The 20599-nt window shown below is 39.0% G+C and overlaps 1 protein-coding gene across 2 annotated transcripts in view; it reads right to left on the bottom strand.

Moving 5' to 3' along the window:
- Positions 1 to 4103: 4103 nt before the first annotated feature.
- The window catches only part of SEC24B (SEC24 homolog B, COPII component), a 34675-nt gene continuing 18179 nt past the window's right edge, over positions 4104 to 20599 (bottom strand). For both annotated transcript variants that reach the window (XM_028743261.2, XM_028743262.2), the window contains 18 exons: positions 19996 to 20171; positions 19365 to 19467; positions 18771 to 18897; positions 18010 to 18119; positions 17646 to 17758; positions 16965 to 17083; positions 16506 to 16561; positions 15464 to 15670; positions 15015 to 15138; positions 13448 to 13606; positions 12043 to 12216; positions 11749 to 11859; positions 10668 to 10843; positions 9867 to 10004; positions 8412 to 8516; positions 8029 to 8121; positions 7041 to 7144; positions 4104 to 5273 (listed from right to left, as the gene is read on the bottom strand). In XM_028743261.2, the coding sequence (XP_028599094.2) occupies positions 5159 to 5273; positions 7041 to 7144; positions 8029 to 8121; positions 8412 to 8516; positions 9867 to 10004; positions 10668 to 10843; positions 11749 to 11859; positions 12043 to 12216; positions 13448 to 13606; positions 15015 to 15138; positions 15464 to 15670; positions 16506 to 16561; positions 16965 to 17083; positions 17646 to 17758; positions 18010 to 18119; positions 18771 to 18897; positions 19365 to 19467; positions 19996 to 20171 (2310 nt within the window). In that variant the 3' untranslated portion in view covers positions 4104 to 5158. The remainder of the gene's footprint in view (positions 5274 to 7040; positions 7145 to 8028; positions 8122 to 8411; positions 8517 to 9866; positions 10005 to 10667; positions 10844 to 11748; positions 11860 to 12042; positions 12217 to 13447; positions 13607 to 15014; positions 15139 to 15463; positions 15671 to 16505; positions 16562 to 16964; positions 17084 to 17645; positions 17759 to 18009; positions 18120 to 18770; positions 18898 to 19364; positions 19468 to 19995; positions 20172 to 20599) is intronic.

Genomic DNA, 20599 nt, shown 5'->3' with positions numbered 1-20599 from the left:
CTTAGGTGAAAAGGCTATATCGCAGCCGCAGCTATGCAAAATAAATGAAATGCTTGGGAAGAGAGAAAAGTCTCCCCCTGACTCTGGAGAAATGTTAATGTGGGCACCAGAGAACAAGGAATATAGGAATTTGCTGTATACCGAGCACAGCATTGGTCCATCTGGCTCAATATTATCTTCACTGACTGGCAGTCACTCTCCTGGGTTGCAGACTGAGAATCTCCCAGTCCTACCTAGAAATGTCAGGGGTTGAAATTGGGACGTTGTGTCAACACTCAACCACAGAGCTGTGGCCAGGAGCTCTACAAAGTATGAGCACAAAGGACCCTGCCCCAATCGAAACAACTGCTTGACAGAGGATAATACAAGTCTGCCCCTTGAAGGGTTACCAATTCTCCCGCACCCTAAAGTCTGCAACTCCAGAATCTTGGTGATGTTACCAGGTTGCCCGTTCTGAAGAGTCAACAATAGAACAAACACATGGGTTGAGCCTGAGTGCATGGACCAGCCATGAAAGTGAGGAAGTTAAGTGATGTATAGGCTCACAGAAATGGGAAGAGAGTAGGAAAACAGAGTTGGGCGGAAGAGACGCAAATTTCTTCAGAACTGTGATACTTTTAAAATGCATGCTCCCACTTATCCGTTCAGCAAGTTAGCAACACTGCAGCCAGGGGAATCCACTAGCTAGTCTAGCATACCTGCACATTTAGAAGCCATCAAGGGGACAGTTCCCCGAGAATTAACCCCAAGACCTCATCTTGGGGCCATAATCTGACAACTGGCAACCCTACCTGCTAGGGTTGTTCAAAGAATTACAAGATAAGGTAAGTGAAATGCTTCCAAAAACCACTGTATGAATGCTAAATTTTGTATGGATTATTCTATTTTTGCTAGTGAGTGATGGGTATGATGCAAGGCTCATGGGTACTAGAAATTTAATCTGCCATGATTGCGGATTCACCAGGCACAGAATAGTCTGGAACTTACCGTAAGTCATATGTATAAACACTAGAAGCTTGCCTTGAAAACAAAAAAACCTACGATTGTCTGCACTAAAAACAGCATTCTTCAATACCTTCATATTACCACCACATACAATTTTTTCTCATCTGTTCAATTCAAATTACAAATTAAAACAAACTCATCTGATTCATGACAAATTTGTGTCTATTTTCTCAATCTTGCTGCCAGGCTTTGGGATTATTCTAATATAGAAAGCATTATCATTGTGTTGCTTTTTCCACCAGCCAGAGGTTTTTGAACATTAATTGCCCACACACTGTTTCATGACATTTCTCTTTCCAGAGCATGCTGAGTCCAGCTTGCAGCAAAAGACAAATCACATGACTTGTGCACAAATTAATACAGGAAGTTAGGCAGCTGTGCTCTCTGCCCCCTCCAACTTCAGCTTTGTCTGCCATCACTTCCAGTCAACAGCCAGAATGTGATAAATTGTGGAGACAACACAGAAATCAGAAAATAAAGCATTCAAGACAGCTCAATACCTTACAATAAGTATTCCCTTCTTTTTTTGCACTGATTAACATCAAACACCACCTTAGTGATCAAAAACTATGGGTTGGATTCAGTGTACATACAGCATGGAGTAGGCCCATGATATCAATGGACATGACTAAGTTAGGGTCATCACTTTCAATGGGTCTACACTTGAGTTAAGCTTAGTTGAATACAACCCTATAATAGCAGCTTTACTGTACATTTTAAGCCAAAGTTTAATTTACAATAGGTTGAATCTAATGGATTCAGTTGTTAAAAATAAACATTTAACAACTTGTCTAAGCAATATACTTGAACCCACTTGCCTGAGAGTAATAGCTACTGAACATATTGGGACATATGTAAGCACAGGATTGAGTTATTACATAATAATCTATGGTTGAGAAGGCAACATGACTTGCAGTGAAAATTTCCGATCTGACATTCCCAGCACTCCATGGCATAAAAGCATCAATTTGTGGGGGAATCCCTTGAAAAAAACCATGTTGTTGTGCCATGACGGTTCTGTAAAGTGCCGAGTTCCTGATATGTTGGTTCAGTCCATGTCATCTGTGTTTTGATGGTGGTTTGAGGAGGAATGCATGTAAAAGAAGAAGAAGCCCATAACGGTTTGCATGCACACACCTTCTGTCAACCTGCACCTCCATCTCTTACTGTTCTGCCCCTCTCTGGTTTCTCTACTCCTCTGATACTGTACCAATCTGAATCTCATTCAACCTCACTTTCTAAGATTAACTGCATAGAAAACCAGACTACAGCTTCATTTCATTGCAGAGTGTTTGCACTGCACTAAATCCATCGCCAAAATCGTATTGAGCCATTTAAAATATAGTTCTTGCCAGAGAAGCAATAACGCTTAAGGGTCCTGGCAGGAATTTCAACATTTACAAAATGCCTCCTGAGCTCACTCATGCAGTATCTCAGTTGTTCTTTGTACAGAGACAGTATTAGCAGGTAATAATACTCACACAAGATTTAAGGATTACAAGAAGATTATGCACATGAAGTGCTCTGAACTCTCAAAAACCTTATGCAAATACAAAAGCATAAACCTGAGACACTTTGGTGTTTGCAAACATCAAGAATCAAGCATGTAGAAGACTGATTAAAAAATAAACAGGGACACTGGTACTATATTTCAGAACAATCTGTCAGTTTCCCAACAATATGAAACAAACACTCAGTGTGTCCTTTTTAGCAGTGTCAGCTTATAGTAGACGTCAATCACAGCTGGGCTTCTCAGTCATCAAACTAGTTTTGAGATGTGATCAAGGCTGTTCTTTAAGAACTTCAGAACTTTCCTGCAGCCTAAGAAAAGTAATATTAGAACTGGTGACTGTGGCTAAAGAAGCATTGCATGAGGGGAAGTAAGGCAGCTATTTACTCCCAAGGAAGTCCCATTGAACTCACTGCTAGGTATACACACACAGCGTTGTGTTATAAAGGAACGCAAAATCAACCATGTTTCAGTTTATCTTTGGACACTTAATGGGTTTTTAAAAATAGGAATTCTACTGATTTCGTCTAACAGTGTATGGCAAACTCCTATGTTCCCATCCTTCACCAATTTTCATCCTCTCTTCAGCCCCCTGAAAAGTTGCTCTGGCAGACTGGGGAGCTCTTTGAAGGTTAAGGCTGCAGAGGGAAGGGGGGAATCGGCAAAAATCATGTCCTAGCTTCCTCCTGTGCAAATATCTGCTAGAATCCCATCTGTGAACAGAAAAAGCTCTTCCATTAATTGAACAACTCTGCATCTATTCCTAGATATTTCCCAAGCAACAGGAACCTTACTCAAAGCAAAAACATCTCCAAAAAAATTTCAGCATTTTTTTATATACAAAATATAGAAGAATAGAGCTTTAAGTAATGGTTTTACAGATCATTTACCATACATCATGGCTTTGGATGTTTTTGGCTTATCAGCACTAAGCTCCACAAGCAACATTTTATTTCAAATTAATTGTTTGTTAAGATCACACTAATACATCTGAAACATTTATGGCTCCATATGACATATATTACCAGCCGATTTCTTTACCAAAATAAATTTGACTCATTTTATTCCCCCCTCTCTCAGGTCAAGTATGGGAAACACTAAGTTTAAAATGTTAGGTGACGGCTTCTTGCTGCAATAAACATTCTTAGACTTAAATGTGCCATAAACAAAGTTGAACAAGCAGATGATTCTTCTTCTATGAAATCCTTTGGCATGCTTTTTCAGTCTTAAGGAAAATGTAGCCACAAGTATTTATCCATAAACTAAAAAAGTGCAAAGGTAAAATAACAACACAACTTTTGTTGCATATACAAATTGTGCACAGATGAAAAGTATACTGGGACACAGGTATATATTACTGAGTGCATTCGTGTATTTGTCATCTTTTTAAAAAAGAAATGCATTGCTTTGAAAAATTATAATGTCCCATTACTATTACATGAAAAATTAAAGAAAACCAAATTTGTGATGCAGCAGCCCAAACAGACATCTCTCTCCATATGTGCATAAGAGCTCAAGTAAAAAAATACACCAAGATAAATGTGAGTCTGTACTTGGATTATGTGTTGAAGAAACTCCCAGCTTAAAGTGAAATATAAATTTTCTTTAATGTCTCATGGTGGCAAGAGAAAATAAAGGATCCAGGACCACAATTGTTGCAGAGTACATAAAGTAAACCAGTTAAAAGACACTATCAAATGCCAGGTAGTGTCACAAGTCAGCTATATCCTTTACACAATCCAAATTCAGCCATATTTCCACTTACCCTTTCCCCAGAATTCTATACAATAAAGTAGTAAACATTCTCTCTTTAATACAGCAAGCCAAATTCAATATTAGTGTCTAAAATTTAGTAATCATGTAGATATAAAAACACATGATCAAGCAAAATACTTTTAGTTAGCTGATCATAAATAAATCCACATAAAAGAATTAAATGGATTACAAAGTTGCATTTTTTCTATGTGGATTCAGATTTAATATGCATTAGTCATCTTTATTCTTTAACTGATAGTGATTTGTCATCAAATCACAAACACTGCAGCACGCTAACCAATTCATAGTCTGTAGTTACATTTTTACAACTTCTTTACAAATGTTAATACTTCTGTACACTATATATATTTCATTTCTACAGTTCATGTATGCTGTATTGAAATTCTACAGTCTTCACAGAGAAAATGGTGAAGTCTTCAAATACGAATTTTCTCTCTTACAAATTCATATAAACAGCATGGAGCACTGCACTTTGGCATCTCTGCTGGAGATAATCTGGCTACCATAGTAAATATGGGTGGGGGGGGGGAGCTCTCCAATTTTAGATTTCATTAAGAAATACTATTCCACATCGCTATGTAAGTTCACCAGCTTGAAACAGAAGCACCATATCGTTGCACTATTGAAAACGCATACAAACCAACTTAAAAACATAGTACTAAAACTGCATCATAGCCATCATTTTTATACTGAAGCAAAACCGTAAAATTCCTTTGGAAATGTGTACTCTGTCCTCTTAGCTGAAAAGCTTTAGATATGGATGCTGAAGAACCCATGTCTGTTTATCATTTCCAGTGTACTTCTTTCACAGCTGACATTTGTATAAGTCCAGAAATGTTTTTTTTTATTATTTCAGTTTCTTCCTTCTCACTTACAAATTTGTTGTTGAATGTGAAGCAAAAATTCATAGTAAGAGAATGCTGCCTCGGTTTTGTCTTCAACTAAATGTTGAAGAAAATCTGCCTTTGCAGGGCTTTCATCTCTGAAACAGAAAAAAACAACAACCCACCTTGTATTTGTTTCTTCCAACATTTGTACATGACTTACGGCCCTTTAATTCACAATTCTAAGAGCTCATGGGGAGCACAGGGAACCAACAACAGCAACCACCACCTAGTCTGGTGCAAAACTGAATTCCTGGAAGGAATCAGCACAGCCAATACAATATTCCAAGTCTCATCCAGTTAGCTCTCAGTAGTAGAAGTCAGAAGAGCCAATTCTTTCAGTACAGTCATACCTCGGGGTACAGATGCTTCAGGTTGCGTGTTTTTGGGTTGCGTACCACACCAAACCCAGAAGTACCGGAATGGGTTACTTCTGGGTTTCGGCGCATGTGCAGAAGCACTAAATTGTGCTTTGCACATGTGCAGAAGCACCGAATTGTGACCCGCGCGTGCACAGACGCGGCGCTGCGGGTTGCAAATGCTGTGGGTTGCGAACATGCCTCCCGCATGGATCACGTTTGCAGCCCGAGCGTCCACTGTATTAGATTATGAGTCAGTAATATTGTAGTTACCTGCCAATCTGGCACTTAATACCAGCCAAATACAGAAGGGACAGCTGGCTAATCATTCTATATGCCCTATATTAAGGGTAAGACCAGACTAGGACAAGAGCACAAAGATGTCTCAGCCCCCATTTCCATAAGCAAACTTCCCTACACCTAGCACTGCACCTCATGTTTCTTCCTGTAACTATTGAAATTGCAAGACTATCACCACCTCTATTTTTTGCTAAACACATGCTGTTCTTGTTAACTCTGAGAAACATGCCTAAATAGGTACCAAGTGTCAAGCCCAGATAAAAAGGCAATCTTACCCACTCCACTCTCATCAGATGGTTTTAGGCCAGGAATGAGGAACCTGTGGCCCTCCAGATTTTGCTGAACTACAACTCTGGAGTAGAGTCGCTAAGGCGGATGGATGGCACCTTGTATGCCTCCTTCTGGCTACTCCTGCTGCCAAGCTGGTGCTAAACATATTGCTCTGCCTTTCCTTGGGCCACATCAGCGAGGTTGAGAGGGTGCGTGTCTTGTCATCTGGGCAGTTCAGGACCTCCATACATACAGCCCTGGCTTGTGTCCCAGAGAGGTTACTTTGGTGCTGCTAAGGCAGCAAAAACAATGTGGGAAGCAGCAGTTACAAGTTACTGGTCTGTGTAGCTATAGGAGGCACTGTGATTCTCCAGCAGTTTGACTTTACCCCCAGAAGCGCACTCCATTCTCTCTTGAGATAGATGGATGTCAACAACTCCAACCATCCCTGGCTCTTGGCCATGTGGGCTGGGACAGATGGCCCAGCCATGGAGTTGGAATCCAACAACTTCTGGAGGGTTGCAGGTTCCCTGTCCCTGTTTCACAAACTCTTTCTAGAAAAACCTCTTGATTTCCCCACTCCTGGCCCCAGCTGACACTAAGCATCAGTTCTCCATCCTTCTCTAAATCAAAATTATGACATTATTATGCACTGATTAGTATCTGTGAGCACTTGGCAAGATTCATGTTTTTCTCCAATCAATAGAATATTACATTGCTATGTGCATTTAAGCACACACACACTGGATCAATAGAATCCAGTGAAGATAGATATTATTTTATAACAAGATATAATTAGCACAATATGTCTATTAAGAAGAAACAAAGAGCTGTTGTGTATTAAAATATTATTGCAGTCAGTCAAGGATCAATCTGCTAATAAAGTAAGTGGATACTTACTTTATTACTTACTGAAGTAAGTAAGTGGATACTTACTTTATTATTTGAAGTACTGGGCTTAGAGATTTACTTTCCTTAAGCCAGGATATGAAGGACCTGGTTCGCTCTGAAGAAAGCGTATCTAATTCTGGAAGCTGTGTCTAGAAGAATTCAGATATTATTTATTATCTTTAATTCAATAGCATGATTATGTTAAAGTTCAATTAAACACCAACGATGTGTTGCATAATTCAGAAATTCAAATAACATAAGAACAATTGAATTCTTTATTTATTCCATTGTCTATTTTTAGTCTGTATATTTATTTATATCCTGCCTCTCTCAAGGCAGACTAAAATGCTAGTAATGCAAAATGAAACTAGGTAACTGTTTTGTGAGGAGGACTGGGAGCAGGGAATAAAGTGTATTGCTTATACCTCATGTTTATAAATACTGGATTTGTATAAGAAGATACATACAAGCCACTTTAAGGAACAAGGGAAATGTTTCAATGGATTTCCTTCAAGCAATGATGTGCTTCAGAAATAATCTGTTGCTACAAAAAGCTCCTTAAACCAAAAAAAGTGTTACGGCATGATCCACTGCTTATTGTGTAGGACAAAGTTACACAGGTATGCTCTGAACTGGGGAGTCCCCCAAAGGACAGAGGAAGGAACAGCCATACCCTGACCACCCCATATAAAACCACAACAAGACTCATGCCTTGAATCAGGGCTGGCCCAAGACATTATGGTGCCTGAGGCAAGCCAGAAAATGATGCCCCCTGGGAATCCAGCTTAAGGTTATCAATTCCAAAACAAGAATATAGGGGCAGAAGCGAAACATTTCTATGCCCCACAGCTGGTCTATCACAAGAAAGGGGTGCTCAACACCTTGTGGATCACATGACCAGACTGCATTGCGAAAAAGGAAATTTCAACATTAACATAATAATGTGTAGCTCCTTTCAGGTATTATTATTTTCATATAAACATTACAAATAAAATTATTTATAAATAAATATTTTTTAAAAAATAACCCTTACCAGTTTCTGAGGAACAGCTGCATAATTAGGGCATCCGAGGACATCTTTTATGAAGTTATTAGCACAATTTCTTCCAATCCAAAGGTACAATATCTAGAGGTACAATGTTATTAAAGTAAACACATCTGGTTAATGTACCCAAGATTCTCTCAAGAATGAAATTGCTTTTTAAAAATATGCAAACTGCGGCAATTTACATAATGAGGATGTGCTTGCAGATAAACATGGCAGTTTCCTTATTAGAAACTAAGTTTATAGCCCCTTTAAAAAATGATAATGCAACATTTTATAAAACCATCTAAAATTACTGTGCAATGAAGGGTGAGATACAAATTAAGTAAGGTAGTGACTAAATCGTATGTTGCCCCATCTGTGCAACTTACTGAGCCACAGTCCATAAGGAAAGCGCCTTCCCTTGTCAACTTCTCTGCAGACAGCCGCTGAAGAGGTGGCTGGGGTACAACTCTATCGTTGACATGTATAGCACCCTACAAGGAGGTGAAAATTAAGTCTACATGAAAATGGATATACAATTCAGTAGCACTGCAGCAATAATTCAACAGTTAGGAGCTGGGCACATGCACTCACAACATAAATCACAATGCAACACAATAAATGAGGAAACTGAAGTTGAAGTTATAGTTCATGTAAAGGAACATCGGAGTTGTCACTAAGTCCAAACAGCAAAGAAGGGTTTAGTAAATTCCAGTCTGTGAACAAGCCTAAGAAAGTATGATGTCTGGGATAGAATACCAAAACTTTGGGGAAAATTGTAAACGGCCTCCATTATTTCTGCTAATTGTGAGGAGGCTCTTAACAGAATTCAGATATTAGTGCAGCAGCACTTGAAAGACCCTGGAACTCCCTGCCTATTGATAGCAGGCAGATACCTTCACTGTATTCCTTTTGGCACTTGCTGAATACATTAAAAAAAAAAATTATTGATTTTCTTTTCTCATAGCAATTATTCAATATCATCATTTAACATCCATTTTCTACTTTCCCCCCTCCCTGTTGACTTCCCCCAACTTCCATTTCTGGTTTGTTACATCAAATGTTACATTCTGCTGTTTATATTGCTGAATATATTCTTATTTAGACAAACCTGCAGAGATGTTTAGAAAGTCTGTAGGAGTTTTAACTGTTTTAGTCCATTTTGCTGCTGTTCTAACGTCTTGGATGGTTTTAAATTACAGCTGTAAATTTTTTAGTGATAATTTTACTGTTTTATATATATTTTTTGTAAACTGCTTTGAAGCTCTTCTACAATCAATGTAGAGTTTATTAATTAAATAATGATGCTTGCACTGTTAAATAATTTGTCAACGTACTTTAAAGAATATACATCCAGAAAATTAAATACATAGAATACCGAAATATTGTAACTCCTAACATTCACACTATATTAAAGACCACAAAAAGTATTCCTTCTACTCTCCCAATGTACTGAAGCCTAAAAGCTGACAGATTCAGTGCTAGGCAAAACCTCTTGGGAGAGAGCATTCACCACCTACCTAATTTCTAATGACAGAGCCATGCATAATGTGTTACAATTAGGCAAGTTTAACTGGCAGAAAGTGATCCTTCAGGCACCTGGGTCCCAAACCATGAAGGGTTTTAAAGCTAAAAACCAGCATTTAAACTGAGTTGGAAAATGGATTGGGAAAATGGTGCAGCTCTCCAGCAAGATGTTTATATGAATAGAAAACTAACTGCTATTCTGTGAATCAAATTTTCCTAGTTATTTTTAATAGAGGTGTCTAATCACAACATTCCCAGAACCTATAAAACAGCAGACAGGTTATCTCTGTCCAGAAACAATAAAAATTGTAACATACCTCATCAGTAAGCTTGTCTATCCTATATAGATTAGGATAGATCATCTTCATCAAGCCAACCAGAGGCTGACTTTTTATTTGGCACATAGCATATACACGATCATCCAAGCGTGTACTTGTACCAGTTCTAAATGCTTTCTATAAAACAAAACAAAACACAAAGTTATCATTTAACAAAAAACTATTTTATTTATCAGATGAATATTGTAGCTAAATGGGGCGGGGGGACAGGTCTGGGGAGTGGCTAGTAGTGGCTACTTTTTGATTCCACCACTCCTTGAATGGCAGCTACCACCTCAATCATACCAAAAATATGAAAGGACCCTAAGTTTCAAAAGAGGTCTGTCTGGGGCATGGCGCCTTCTGTTTTAGAAACACGCAGCCAGCCTTCCTCTGGGGGTATGAAACAAGTTGTGCAGTAACTAGGTAACTAGATTTTAAAGAAATCAAACAAAACTAGAGCTAAGAGCAACTTTTCAAAAATAGTTAATTCCATCCTTTTCTTACAAATGCCTCTTATGACAAAACAAGTGTTACAGACTATCTATAAGTACTCAGCTTTAAAAACAGACATATGTGCAACTCTCTCAATAGTTACATCTTTGCAAGTTCTTTTAAGCAACCTGGCATCTAGGCTCTTTACACTATACAGTGCCCCCCACAAATTTAAGTTGCACATGAAAAAGAAAAAGGTAGGCTTTTAAACTATGCATTTTCATGTAATTCACCAATGTTTCTGTAACTAAATCAAAGTTTCAAAATTGCCTGACGTCAATAACAATTGCTATTCATATGAAGTACCTGCTTGAAGAGAGCCAAAACATACAGAGGAAACAGCCTGAGGGAATTTGGAGCAATTAAAGCAGATTGCTGGAGATTTGATGCAGTTGACATATATGCAGACAGTGAATCTACCACTGCATTCACTAAGGCATCTCTTGCATCTGACAGACTTGAAGAAACTGATCGATCAACAGCTATGGAAGCGAAGCAGCAGTAAATAATTATGAAAGGAACCGTATTAAAAAAGGGAAACAAACAGCATACCACTCCAGACATTAATACTGGCTAGTACATTCACATTTCTCTAAACAACCTTGAAAGTACTAAACATCCCAGCAAACCAAGACTTTGACAAAACCTTCCGTTTGCACAAAATTTTACGACAGGATAAAAAGGGCCCTAGTTTCTGTTACCTGTGTGGATAATGAACTTTGAATTGGGAAACGAGAGTGGGCTAAAAAACACACCTGATACTTCTGATGTTTCCCATCCGATAACTTAGTTTTAGATTTTATTGGTTTGTATAAATCATTTCATAAAATAACACTTTAGCAACTTCTGCTCTCAGTGCTACACAGAAGAAGGCATTCTTTTTCATCTTAAGGGCTGCATTCTTTCATGGACATTTCAGGGGTTGTGTGTCAGTGGAGTCAGACCCACATACACACTCTGACCAAACAAATCCATCACTTTACTCCCCATTGCATTAACATGCTTTTTGGGAGGAAGGAGAAGTATCATAGCATGGGGAAATGAAAGTTAATCCTTTGCTATCCATGTATCAAGTCCCCAAACCATCCCTGTACTGCTTAGGAGTTTTTTGGGGGGGAGGGGGGCATTGGGAATCACAGAGCAAAGGGTTAATCCCCAAGTGCCACATGAGAGGAGAGATCTGAAGATAGGTGAACTGCAGGCCAGATCTAAAGATCTAGCACCCTGCCGGTTCCCCACACCTACCTTGCAAGCATCCACACTGCATTTCTATCTTTCCAGAAGTACTAAACATACAATTTTTTGCTTTCTTCTAATTACAGGTGATAGAGGGGCAAAATGACTTTGGGAGAATGGAGAACCCTCTGAATGCTAATTCTCAACTCACCCATATTAGCTAAGAGGCATATAACTGCTTGTACATCTGCTCCAGCATAAACATCTGCCAGTGAAGTCACCACAGGCAAACAAAGCGTATGCACTCTGATTCTCCGTTCACCTGCATTAGAATAAACAGAACAGAACAATACTTAAGCTTTTTATCCAAAGCTATTGCTAAAACCACTTTCACATGTCCGCCCCTCCCCCCCTTTGGCTAAAACCTCTGGTCATCTGATTTTGTTCTTTGTGGGTTGTTGTTTCTTAAATTTATGTTGAGAAGAGACATCATAAGTGAAGTTACCTTTGCTGGAAGTATACAAAAGTGCTGTCTGAAAACAAACTAAAGATGTGTCTGACAGGCTTTCCTCAATGGACATCTGTACTGCAAATCCAGCATCAGGATTGACATTGGCAAGTGACAGCAAATCAGTAGATCGCACAAAGAAGTTACCATGGAAGGTGTGAATTGAAAGACCTAAAAATTGGTAATGTTTAAGTTAAAATGGCAAGGTTTTGTTTTTTAAAAAAAAGCATAGTTAACCGTTCAACCCTAAGCATAATTAATCAGAAGTCCTGTCAAGTTCAATGGGGCTTATTCCCTAAGTATGCATGTTTAGGATTGCAGCCCAAGTTTTTTAAAAAATAGACCTATGGCTATTTGTACACTAGCGACAGGAAATCCCAAGTCTAGCACCCTGAGCAAGGCCTCCTCTGGGCCTCCAAATCCCTCCCTGCTGGATCTTCCCAAATCAATTTTGCCAGAGGAAAGGGCAGGAACAAGCCTCTAGGTACCTAATGCCACCTCAGTCAAGAACTGAGGGGGGGAAAGGCTGAGAGAGGTGGCCACTGCAGCAACCACTGCCACCTTTGTTTCCTCAGAATCCCTCTGGGACCCAACGTAGTATATGCTGGGGGCAAGGGCCTAGGCTAGAGTACAATTTATATGCTAGAACAGGGTTGGAAACCTCAGGCCCAGGGGCAAAATGTAGCCCCCCCCCCCCAGGTTTCTCTACCTTCGTATACTCTACACTTCATAGACCACGCTCCCTCTCCAAACTGGACCCATTGAAGGCTCTCTGCACTCTCAACACATTCCTGAACTGTCACCATGCCTCTTGCTTTCCTAGAAGGAGACGTGTGTGCATGTGTAGAAGCCTCTTACTTTTGAATGGTTGGAATGTAGGCAACTATGCCAACATAGGAGTCAGATATGTTGCTCTGCACACTTTTATCTGGCCTAGTCAACACCAACATGGAGACATGTGGGGACAACATTCTCTTGTCCCCACAAGAAAATGCAGCCCTTGCGCAGGACCCTTCCCTCCATTAGATACTTATTTTCTATTTCCTGTAATTTTGTAGTGGAGAAATTTTATTCATGGATTCATGAAGAGCACACAGTCCTCAAAGTACAGAGAACAGTTCTCCTTTTTGTTCTCTACGTTGTTGCTGCTACAGTGCTAGAATCACCCTCCCCAAAAGGACTCCTCTGATGAAATGCCCTGCATCATTTTCTACAAGTGTGTGTACCATTTTTGCCCTAGCCACACTTTTTGAATGACATGCATTCATGTTTGGTTGGAGGGGCTAAAAGAGGGACGATAGCACCTTTGGCAGAAGGGAAGGAGAAACCACTGTCTCAAACAAATCCTACCATTTTCACCAATATTGGGTGCATTTAATAATAAACCAGAACCACACCATACCTTTCGTACATCTTATTCTCATGACTGCTTCAAATCCAATTTTCCGTGTAAGATACCTTTTAAGGTCTTTTTGCAATTTATCTGCTTGCATAGGGTTGTGGGTATGATGGAAAGATGGGTAATAATAGATGCATCCAGCAGAATATTTGGACATGCAAGCTTTCAGCAAGGATGAAAAAAAGAGATAGTTATTATTCATTCATTAAAACAGTTGCAGTGCAGAGAACAGACCCTGAGCCGATGAAGCTGTTTAAACAATGGCAAGATAAGCATCTAGTGTTTCACTTAGCAATCTTGCAGTTGTATTCTGAAATAACGGTAGTTTCCTGACAGTCTTCAAAGGCATACTTCAAAGTGATTTATACCAGTCTAGTCTAAAAATTACCAGAGGGTAACTTCTATCACACCAAATATATATGAGAGTTTTTTTAAAAATCTAATTTGAATTTATAGAGCTTCTGGAAAGCCAGTAAAAACAGACAATGAAGGAAATCAGTGTATTTTCTTAGAAGATTGCCAGGCCAGCCAAATAATATATAAAAAGAATGGCATTTGCCAGCTCAGGTGGTAGATGAGCCTCTTAATCTTAGGGCTGTGGGTTCAAGACCCATGCTGGGTGAAAGATTCCTGCATTGCAGGGGGTTGGACTAGATGATCCTCGTGGTCCCTTTAACTTTATGATTCTATGTTTCATGATTCTAAACTTTTCAGAAATTACCTTCAAGCAATTTTCCATTTTTAAAAGCAAGGTACATATGTTACATAGTGTCTTTAGAAGCAAAGTCAGGTCACACTTGTATGCCCTAAGTTTAGACTAAGGCAGAGATCCTAAAAATGCTGATTTTGGACTGAATTACAGAAGTGTCACTGAAATAAATAATTTACTACTGCAGCATGGAATATTAAGGAAGCAACAAGACGAGTGGGGCAAGAAAGAACAAGTGAGCAGAGCTCTTTCCTAAGGAGTCAGGATGTTTGCTAAATACATGTTTTTAAAAAAACAAGTCAACTATGCACTGGTTCACATTGCTGATTGCTCCCAGACAATCACTCCAGAAGTATGCAGGGCCACTAACAGCCTCAGAGCCTCCCAGTGTTTGCACAGTAGTAGAGTTGCATTAATCAGCGCAGCTGGGGTACGGGTGTATGTTGTGCATGCAGCCCATGCAATTTGCATGACTGCAGTGGCCCTGCTACCATTTTCTGCACATTTTCTGAAGAATGATATCAACTCCCATATAGGGGCATCAACTGGTACAACCTTTACACAAGGCTGACAGGATATGAGCTCTCATGAAATAGAGAGTGTCATGAACCAACCAAGAAGAGTACATAATTTCATGATGGAAATATCTCCGTTTTACAGTTCAGTCAGTCAGTCAGTCAGTCAGTACCTTGACATATCCCGAAGTGTGGCATGAAATATTAAAAACCATTAAAAATTTGCATCTAAGCAAATAGTATTTTTGAACTTTAGAATTTTCCTTGGCAATTTTAACTGAACATAAAAATTGTTCTCTCAACACATGCTAATTATGAAGTAGCTCTGCAAGTAAAAAGCTCTTACCAAGAGAGGCCAAATCAGAATATTGTGAGCTTAAAAGGAACAAATCCACAGCTGTTTGCTGTCCTGAACAATCCAGTGCCAACTTTTTATAAAAATCTGTTGCTGGACCAAGATGCTGAACAACCTAGGATACAAAGAAAAAAAAATAAGGTTGGGAGTGCAACACAAACAAGTACATTTTTTTTAATGCAAATAAAATTCAGACTGCTTGTAATACATAACATTTGGAAGGCCACAGATTCCCCAGCCAACATTGTCAAGTACCTGTTGCCCAAGCTATACCATGACAAATCAGATACTCTTATTTTTATAACCCATTCTATAATCCAAAGATTTTCAGGGTGGCACACAACATGAAAACACAACATTATAAAAACAATTCCCCTCCCAAAATAACCAGCCACCACAGAAGCTTGTTAGATCCATAATCACTACAGAGTCCAAAGTACCTTTGCGTTTGATCTTTGATTGGGATCTTCCCTGGACTGCAAACGTCCTGTGCCCAACGATGGTAACTGTGTCTGAAACACCGATATGCGCCCGCCCGTTGGAGACATCAATTTAAAGGCAGCTTGAAGGGCTGGGCCTAATGCACTGTGCGTTTCTCTTGTGTTAGTGAACATACTTGGTAGTGCATTTAGCAAGTCTTTAATTAGCTGTAAAATAATTGTTAAAGTGTTAGAAGGAAATATTTTGCTTTTTTTTTTAGGAGTGGCAAGAATGCTGAAGTCCCACCACTAGCCAGTGAAAAATCTTATTTGGCCACCTCTCTATGGGTTTTCTGGGATTCCCAGCAGGCATTACGCGCACACTCTGAAGCTTAGAGATCTTTGAAATATTAAGTTGTGTATAAATTCTTTTCAATAAATCTTTGAAACCACTGGGATCAAACACTTGATCGTTCTAAAAATGAAAGGCAAGATTCTCAGGAAGCTGAAATGATTCTTTGCCCAGAGTTCTTTCACGTAACTGGAGCCTATAAACATTACCCTTTAATCTAAAACCTCCTTGGTATCATGGACATAAAGGCTATTCAGTTCTTCCCCATTGGCTGTCCTCTTGCCCTACTGTCCACATAGTAGTCATGTGTCTCTCCTTCGAAAAGGGCTGCCGCTATGCAATTTTCACTGGTCATCACCAGTTTCCATCTCAGTCTGACATATCTAGATTGCTTTCCTCTCAGGCTGGCCTCCGTGTTTGTCCTACGTGGAACCTTGATTTTAAAGTCCAGCTCCAAGGACAGCAGAGGCCTTGGCTTGTCTGCTCAGCCTTCCTTTGTTCTTCTGAATCACAATGTGTGATAGGAGGCAAAGCAAAAGCAGAAGAAGAAATTCTAAGGTGGGAGCAGGACTGGAAGTGCTGTAGGCCTGCTGTGATTTAAGAATTAGATTTAACATCCCCGTTCTAAAGCAGTTTAATCAAGGGCAGAGCAGTCAGAAAGAATTATCTTCACTTTTAAGATTTAATTCTTCTGTGAATTATCCAACTTACCTCCTTACTTTCATGCAGATTAACCAGTAAGCTATCAGGTGTTGGCAGGAAAATATCTATGAAGAAAACATATATTGGTATTATAGTTTTATGTTATGTACTTAAAAGGATACACCATAGCTAGGGTGCAAAGAGCTGCAGCAATATAAGTTAAAAGCACTTCTGTACATGCACAAGGACTTCACCAATCTTCCTTTCTAGCTGTACCTCTTTATGTTGTTACTAATGGTCCCTGACAGTGTGTCAAATACACAACAACATGCCCTCATTTTATCTTGCAGGAATGAATTCTAGGCAGATATTATTCTATTATACTTAACATAGCACTATTATATTTCCTTTTCCACATCACTATTTTTAATTTTTTGTTACTTTCAATAAAATGTCTGTTAAATATGGTCTCCTGTCCTTGAATCACTCTATCTCACACTCATTTTCTGAGACAATTAGCCCTCTTACCATCAATTTCTGACACAATTAGCATCTGAGGCTGTGATAATCCTTCTTGCAAATTGTAGAACTGAACAGTGCTGTCAAACGTTATGAAGCCTATTCTTGTTCTTGAATCTCCAGGCAACCTTAAGATTAAAAAGAAAAATGACCCTGATGCATTGGTTTAGCACAGATATCTCTTGCTGTGCCTTTAACTTGTTCTAATGTTAGAAAAAAAATTGTTAAAGAGACAGTCTTCAATGCTTGAAGACAACATATGCCCCAAATACAGCCTAGTGCAGCTCTGTATTTAACCCACAGGGGTTAGCAACAGCTTTCTAAAATATGAATTGTTTATTATTGCAATGAATAAGGGGGGTGGGGAGAGAGATGACTGGATAGATGACGTTCATGCTCCCATGGTTTGGCTCTGCTTAATCATGGGACTATTACACAACAAGATAAGAGCAGCCTGACGGATCAGGCCAGTGGCTCAGCTAGTCCAGCATCCTGATTTCACATTGGCCAGACAGACGCCTGTGAGAAACCCGCAAGCAGGATTCAAGCACCAGAACACACACCCCTCCTGTGGTTTATGAAGCACTGTAGTCATGTAATCAAAGCAGGACCACACTGACAATTATTTAAATGGCTGCTGTATCCAGACCATGAATACACACAACAACAAAAAACCAAGAAGGTTCTTACTTGTCTAAGTTTTCAAGCAGAGACTGGCACACAATTGACAAGTATCCAGCTTCTACTGCATTGTGGGATACATCCAACACAAACAAATAGACTGCAGGCTGAGGAGGACGAAGCTGTAAATTAAAATTAAAGTTTAGACTTGAAGCTTACTGACAAAATCCTTTACATTCTATTTGTAATCATGAATGGTTTTGATCTCACATGTTTCTATGAGCCCCACTTTTTACATCTGCATAGACTCTTTGAAAAGAGGATAAGGGGCTGAACTGAAAACAGCAGAAGTGAATTCTCAATTCAAAACCCTCCATTCCCAAAGTTTTACGCATATTTATTTTAACCAATATTTTGTTCCAGATATACTTACCATGTAGTCTGAGGAAGCAATGAATTCCACTGTAGAGTTTTGGACTTCTGGCCGTTTGTGCGGCTCTCCATAGGACCGTGTCACAGGATTATACATAAATTCTTCAGGAACTAAATGATTATAAAATAAACATATTACCCATTGTTGAGTGCAAAAATACTAAACTTGGTAACACCATTCCAATAATAATAATTATTATTTATTTATATCCCGTCCATCTGGCTGGGCTTCCCCAGTCACTCTGGGCGGCTTTTAACAAAATATTAAAATACAGTAATGCATCAAACATTAAAAGCTTCCCTAAACAAACATTAAAAGCTTCCCTAAACCCTAGGGCAGCAGGCCCCACGTGCCAAGGAACAATAGGGATATTCCATACCACTTGCCAGTCTGCAAAGGGAAAATGTCCATCGGCAGGCATAGTCTGAACCCAGGCCCACACCACCAAATGAAGAACATTAAAGGGTCTTGTTGTCAGTACCCATCAGCTGACTGGCACTCACAGAAAGATAATCTGAAGTCATGGTCAGACATAACAATGATGTCAGGTTATTGACAGGTGGCCCACAGGGGTTGGTTGAGATAAGGATTCAGCCCATCATCTGAAAAAAATATCCTACGGCTGCCCTAAGGGGACTGTGTCACCCTATGTTTTGAGAGCTGCTTGCCATGAAAGGGCCAGGGGTGGTTTGCTTTCACAAAGGAAGTGCTGTAGACCATCATTCATTCCTTTAGACAGTGGCATTTTTATTCATATTCACCATCATTAACTCTGTAGCACAGGTTACATTTCCATCTCCTTTGGTCAATAAAAGAAACAAAAGGGTTGATGTATGTTCTGCATGATCTACATCTCACAATGGTGTTCGATGTTATCACAGGCAATTGCTGAAGAATAAAAAACATTGTAAAATGTCAATTTGAAGAAAAACTTTGAAGTATTTCATAATATTTTTCACCCCTAAACAAGAAATTCAGGTTTTCTATGCATTTTTCAAAAATTACTACTGGAAAAAAAAATATTCAATTTTTTTCCATAATTAAAATTAAGCCTAGAAGAATTCCATTATTAATGATCAGGGTATAAAGGCTACAATTAAACTCGCTTATTTCTAAGTGAGCGTTGCTGAAATTTGTGCCAATTGCACATAAGTAAATTTAGTTAAAACTGGTGTATTTGTAAAACAGTAATTATCTATTGTAAATATTCTCTCTCGATTCCAGTGTTGCGTTTGGGTTTCAAGACAACTGATTCACAATTATTTACTGCAACCACAACTTTAAAATATGAAAGATGTTTTTAATTTATTCAAGTTTGGCTAAATAAAAATTCTGGGAATAAAAAGTCATTTTACCGTCAGATCTCTGAAGGGATGTAGAAGCAATCCCAAAGGTAGTTTTGCTTTGTTTAGCAAAGCCTGAGTTTGTGGAATATTTGTCAAAGTGCATCGAAATGAGCTAAAAGTGAAATCGCAAATGTTAGTTTCAAAGATTATGACTCATTTGTGCTATCAAAGAGGCCCATATTCACCAAAAGTCACCACCCACATCTCTACACGAAAGTATCCAGGTAGTAAAAGCAAAATTCAAAGTTTGATGACACATAGATTCACTGATATGGGGCAAGCAGTGCAACGAGCCACACCCTTGTCAAAAGAAACACTTGCATAAACTCAGTGTGAAAAGTTCTTGAGCCAATCATAACTTTCCATCATTTGTAATAGCTGCAATGAATGGAACCATTTGTGTCAACATATTTGCATTTGGGATGAGTACAACAGAAGCAGACTTCATTTGCTAAAACTTTCCAACATTTCATAGAGAGGCAAAATGTGAGCATTACAAGGCAAGGCCTGAAATGTATGTTTGCCAAAGCTATACCATAACAATCGAATCAGGATACCAGTTCTTGACTCACACAGAGATATGGATAAAAAAAGAATACAAGTCTAGAAGCTTGCTTAAGATTAGAAAATTTATACATACTCGGGGCTACAATTCAGTTTCTTCAGCTCAGAGTTCAAATTAGGCACAGGAGCTAGAATTGGACCAATAGGCAGAATATTTCTATCTTGAGTAACGTTGACCGGTCGCAAGCTCTCTGGTTGCTGAATACCTAGTCCTCCAAGACTAGCTGACAGTTGATTCATTGTAGGGTATTGCTGAAAAATAACATTTTAAAGAAGCATTTATTTTATAGCATTAGCTGCCTGAACAGTATCTGCCTAATTTTCCCCACTCTGCAATACCTAGTAAGCAAATTCAACTATTTACAAGGTTCTGTACTAAACTAAGTTCTATCTTATATCATTTGAATCCCTCTCATTCCATAAGCTGTTCCTGTCTCCATTTTGCCTCCCAAATCCATATCTGCAATGCATCTGACCCAGGCATATGAGGTTCTTGACAGATTCTCTTAACAGGCACATTCACTTCTACCCCTTCTGTGGGGTGATCTATGGATCAGTGTTGCTTTTAAAAAACATCAATCTACTAGCACAAGTGGTCTGGGAGCATCTTGGTCAGATCACCAGCCTTTTCCATTACAATATAATTTGTGACTTAAATCTGGGAAACCTGTGGCCTTCCA

Source organism: Podarcis muralis, chromosome 9 (assembly GCF_964188315.1).
Source record: "Podarcis muralis chromosome 9, rPodMur119.hap1.1, whole genome shotgun sequence".
NCBI lineage: Eukaryota > Metazoa > Chordata > Lepidosauria > Squamata > Lacertidae > Podarcis > Podarcis muralis.
This window is presented reverse-complemented; position numbering and strand designations above follow the sequence as displayed.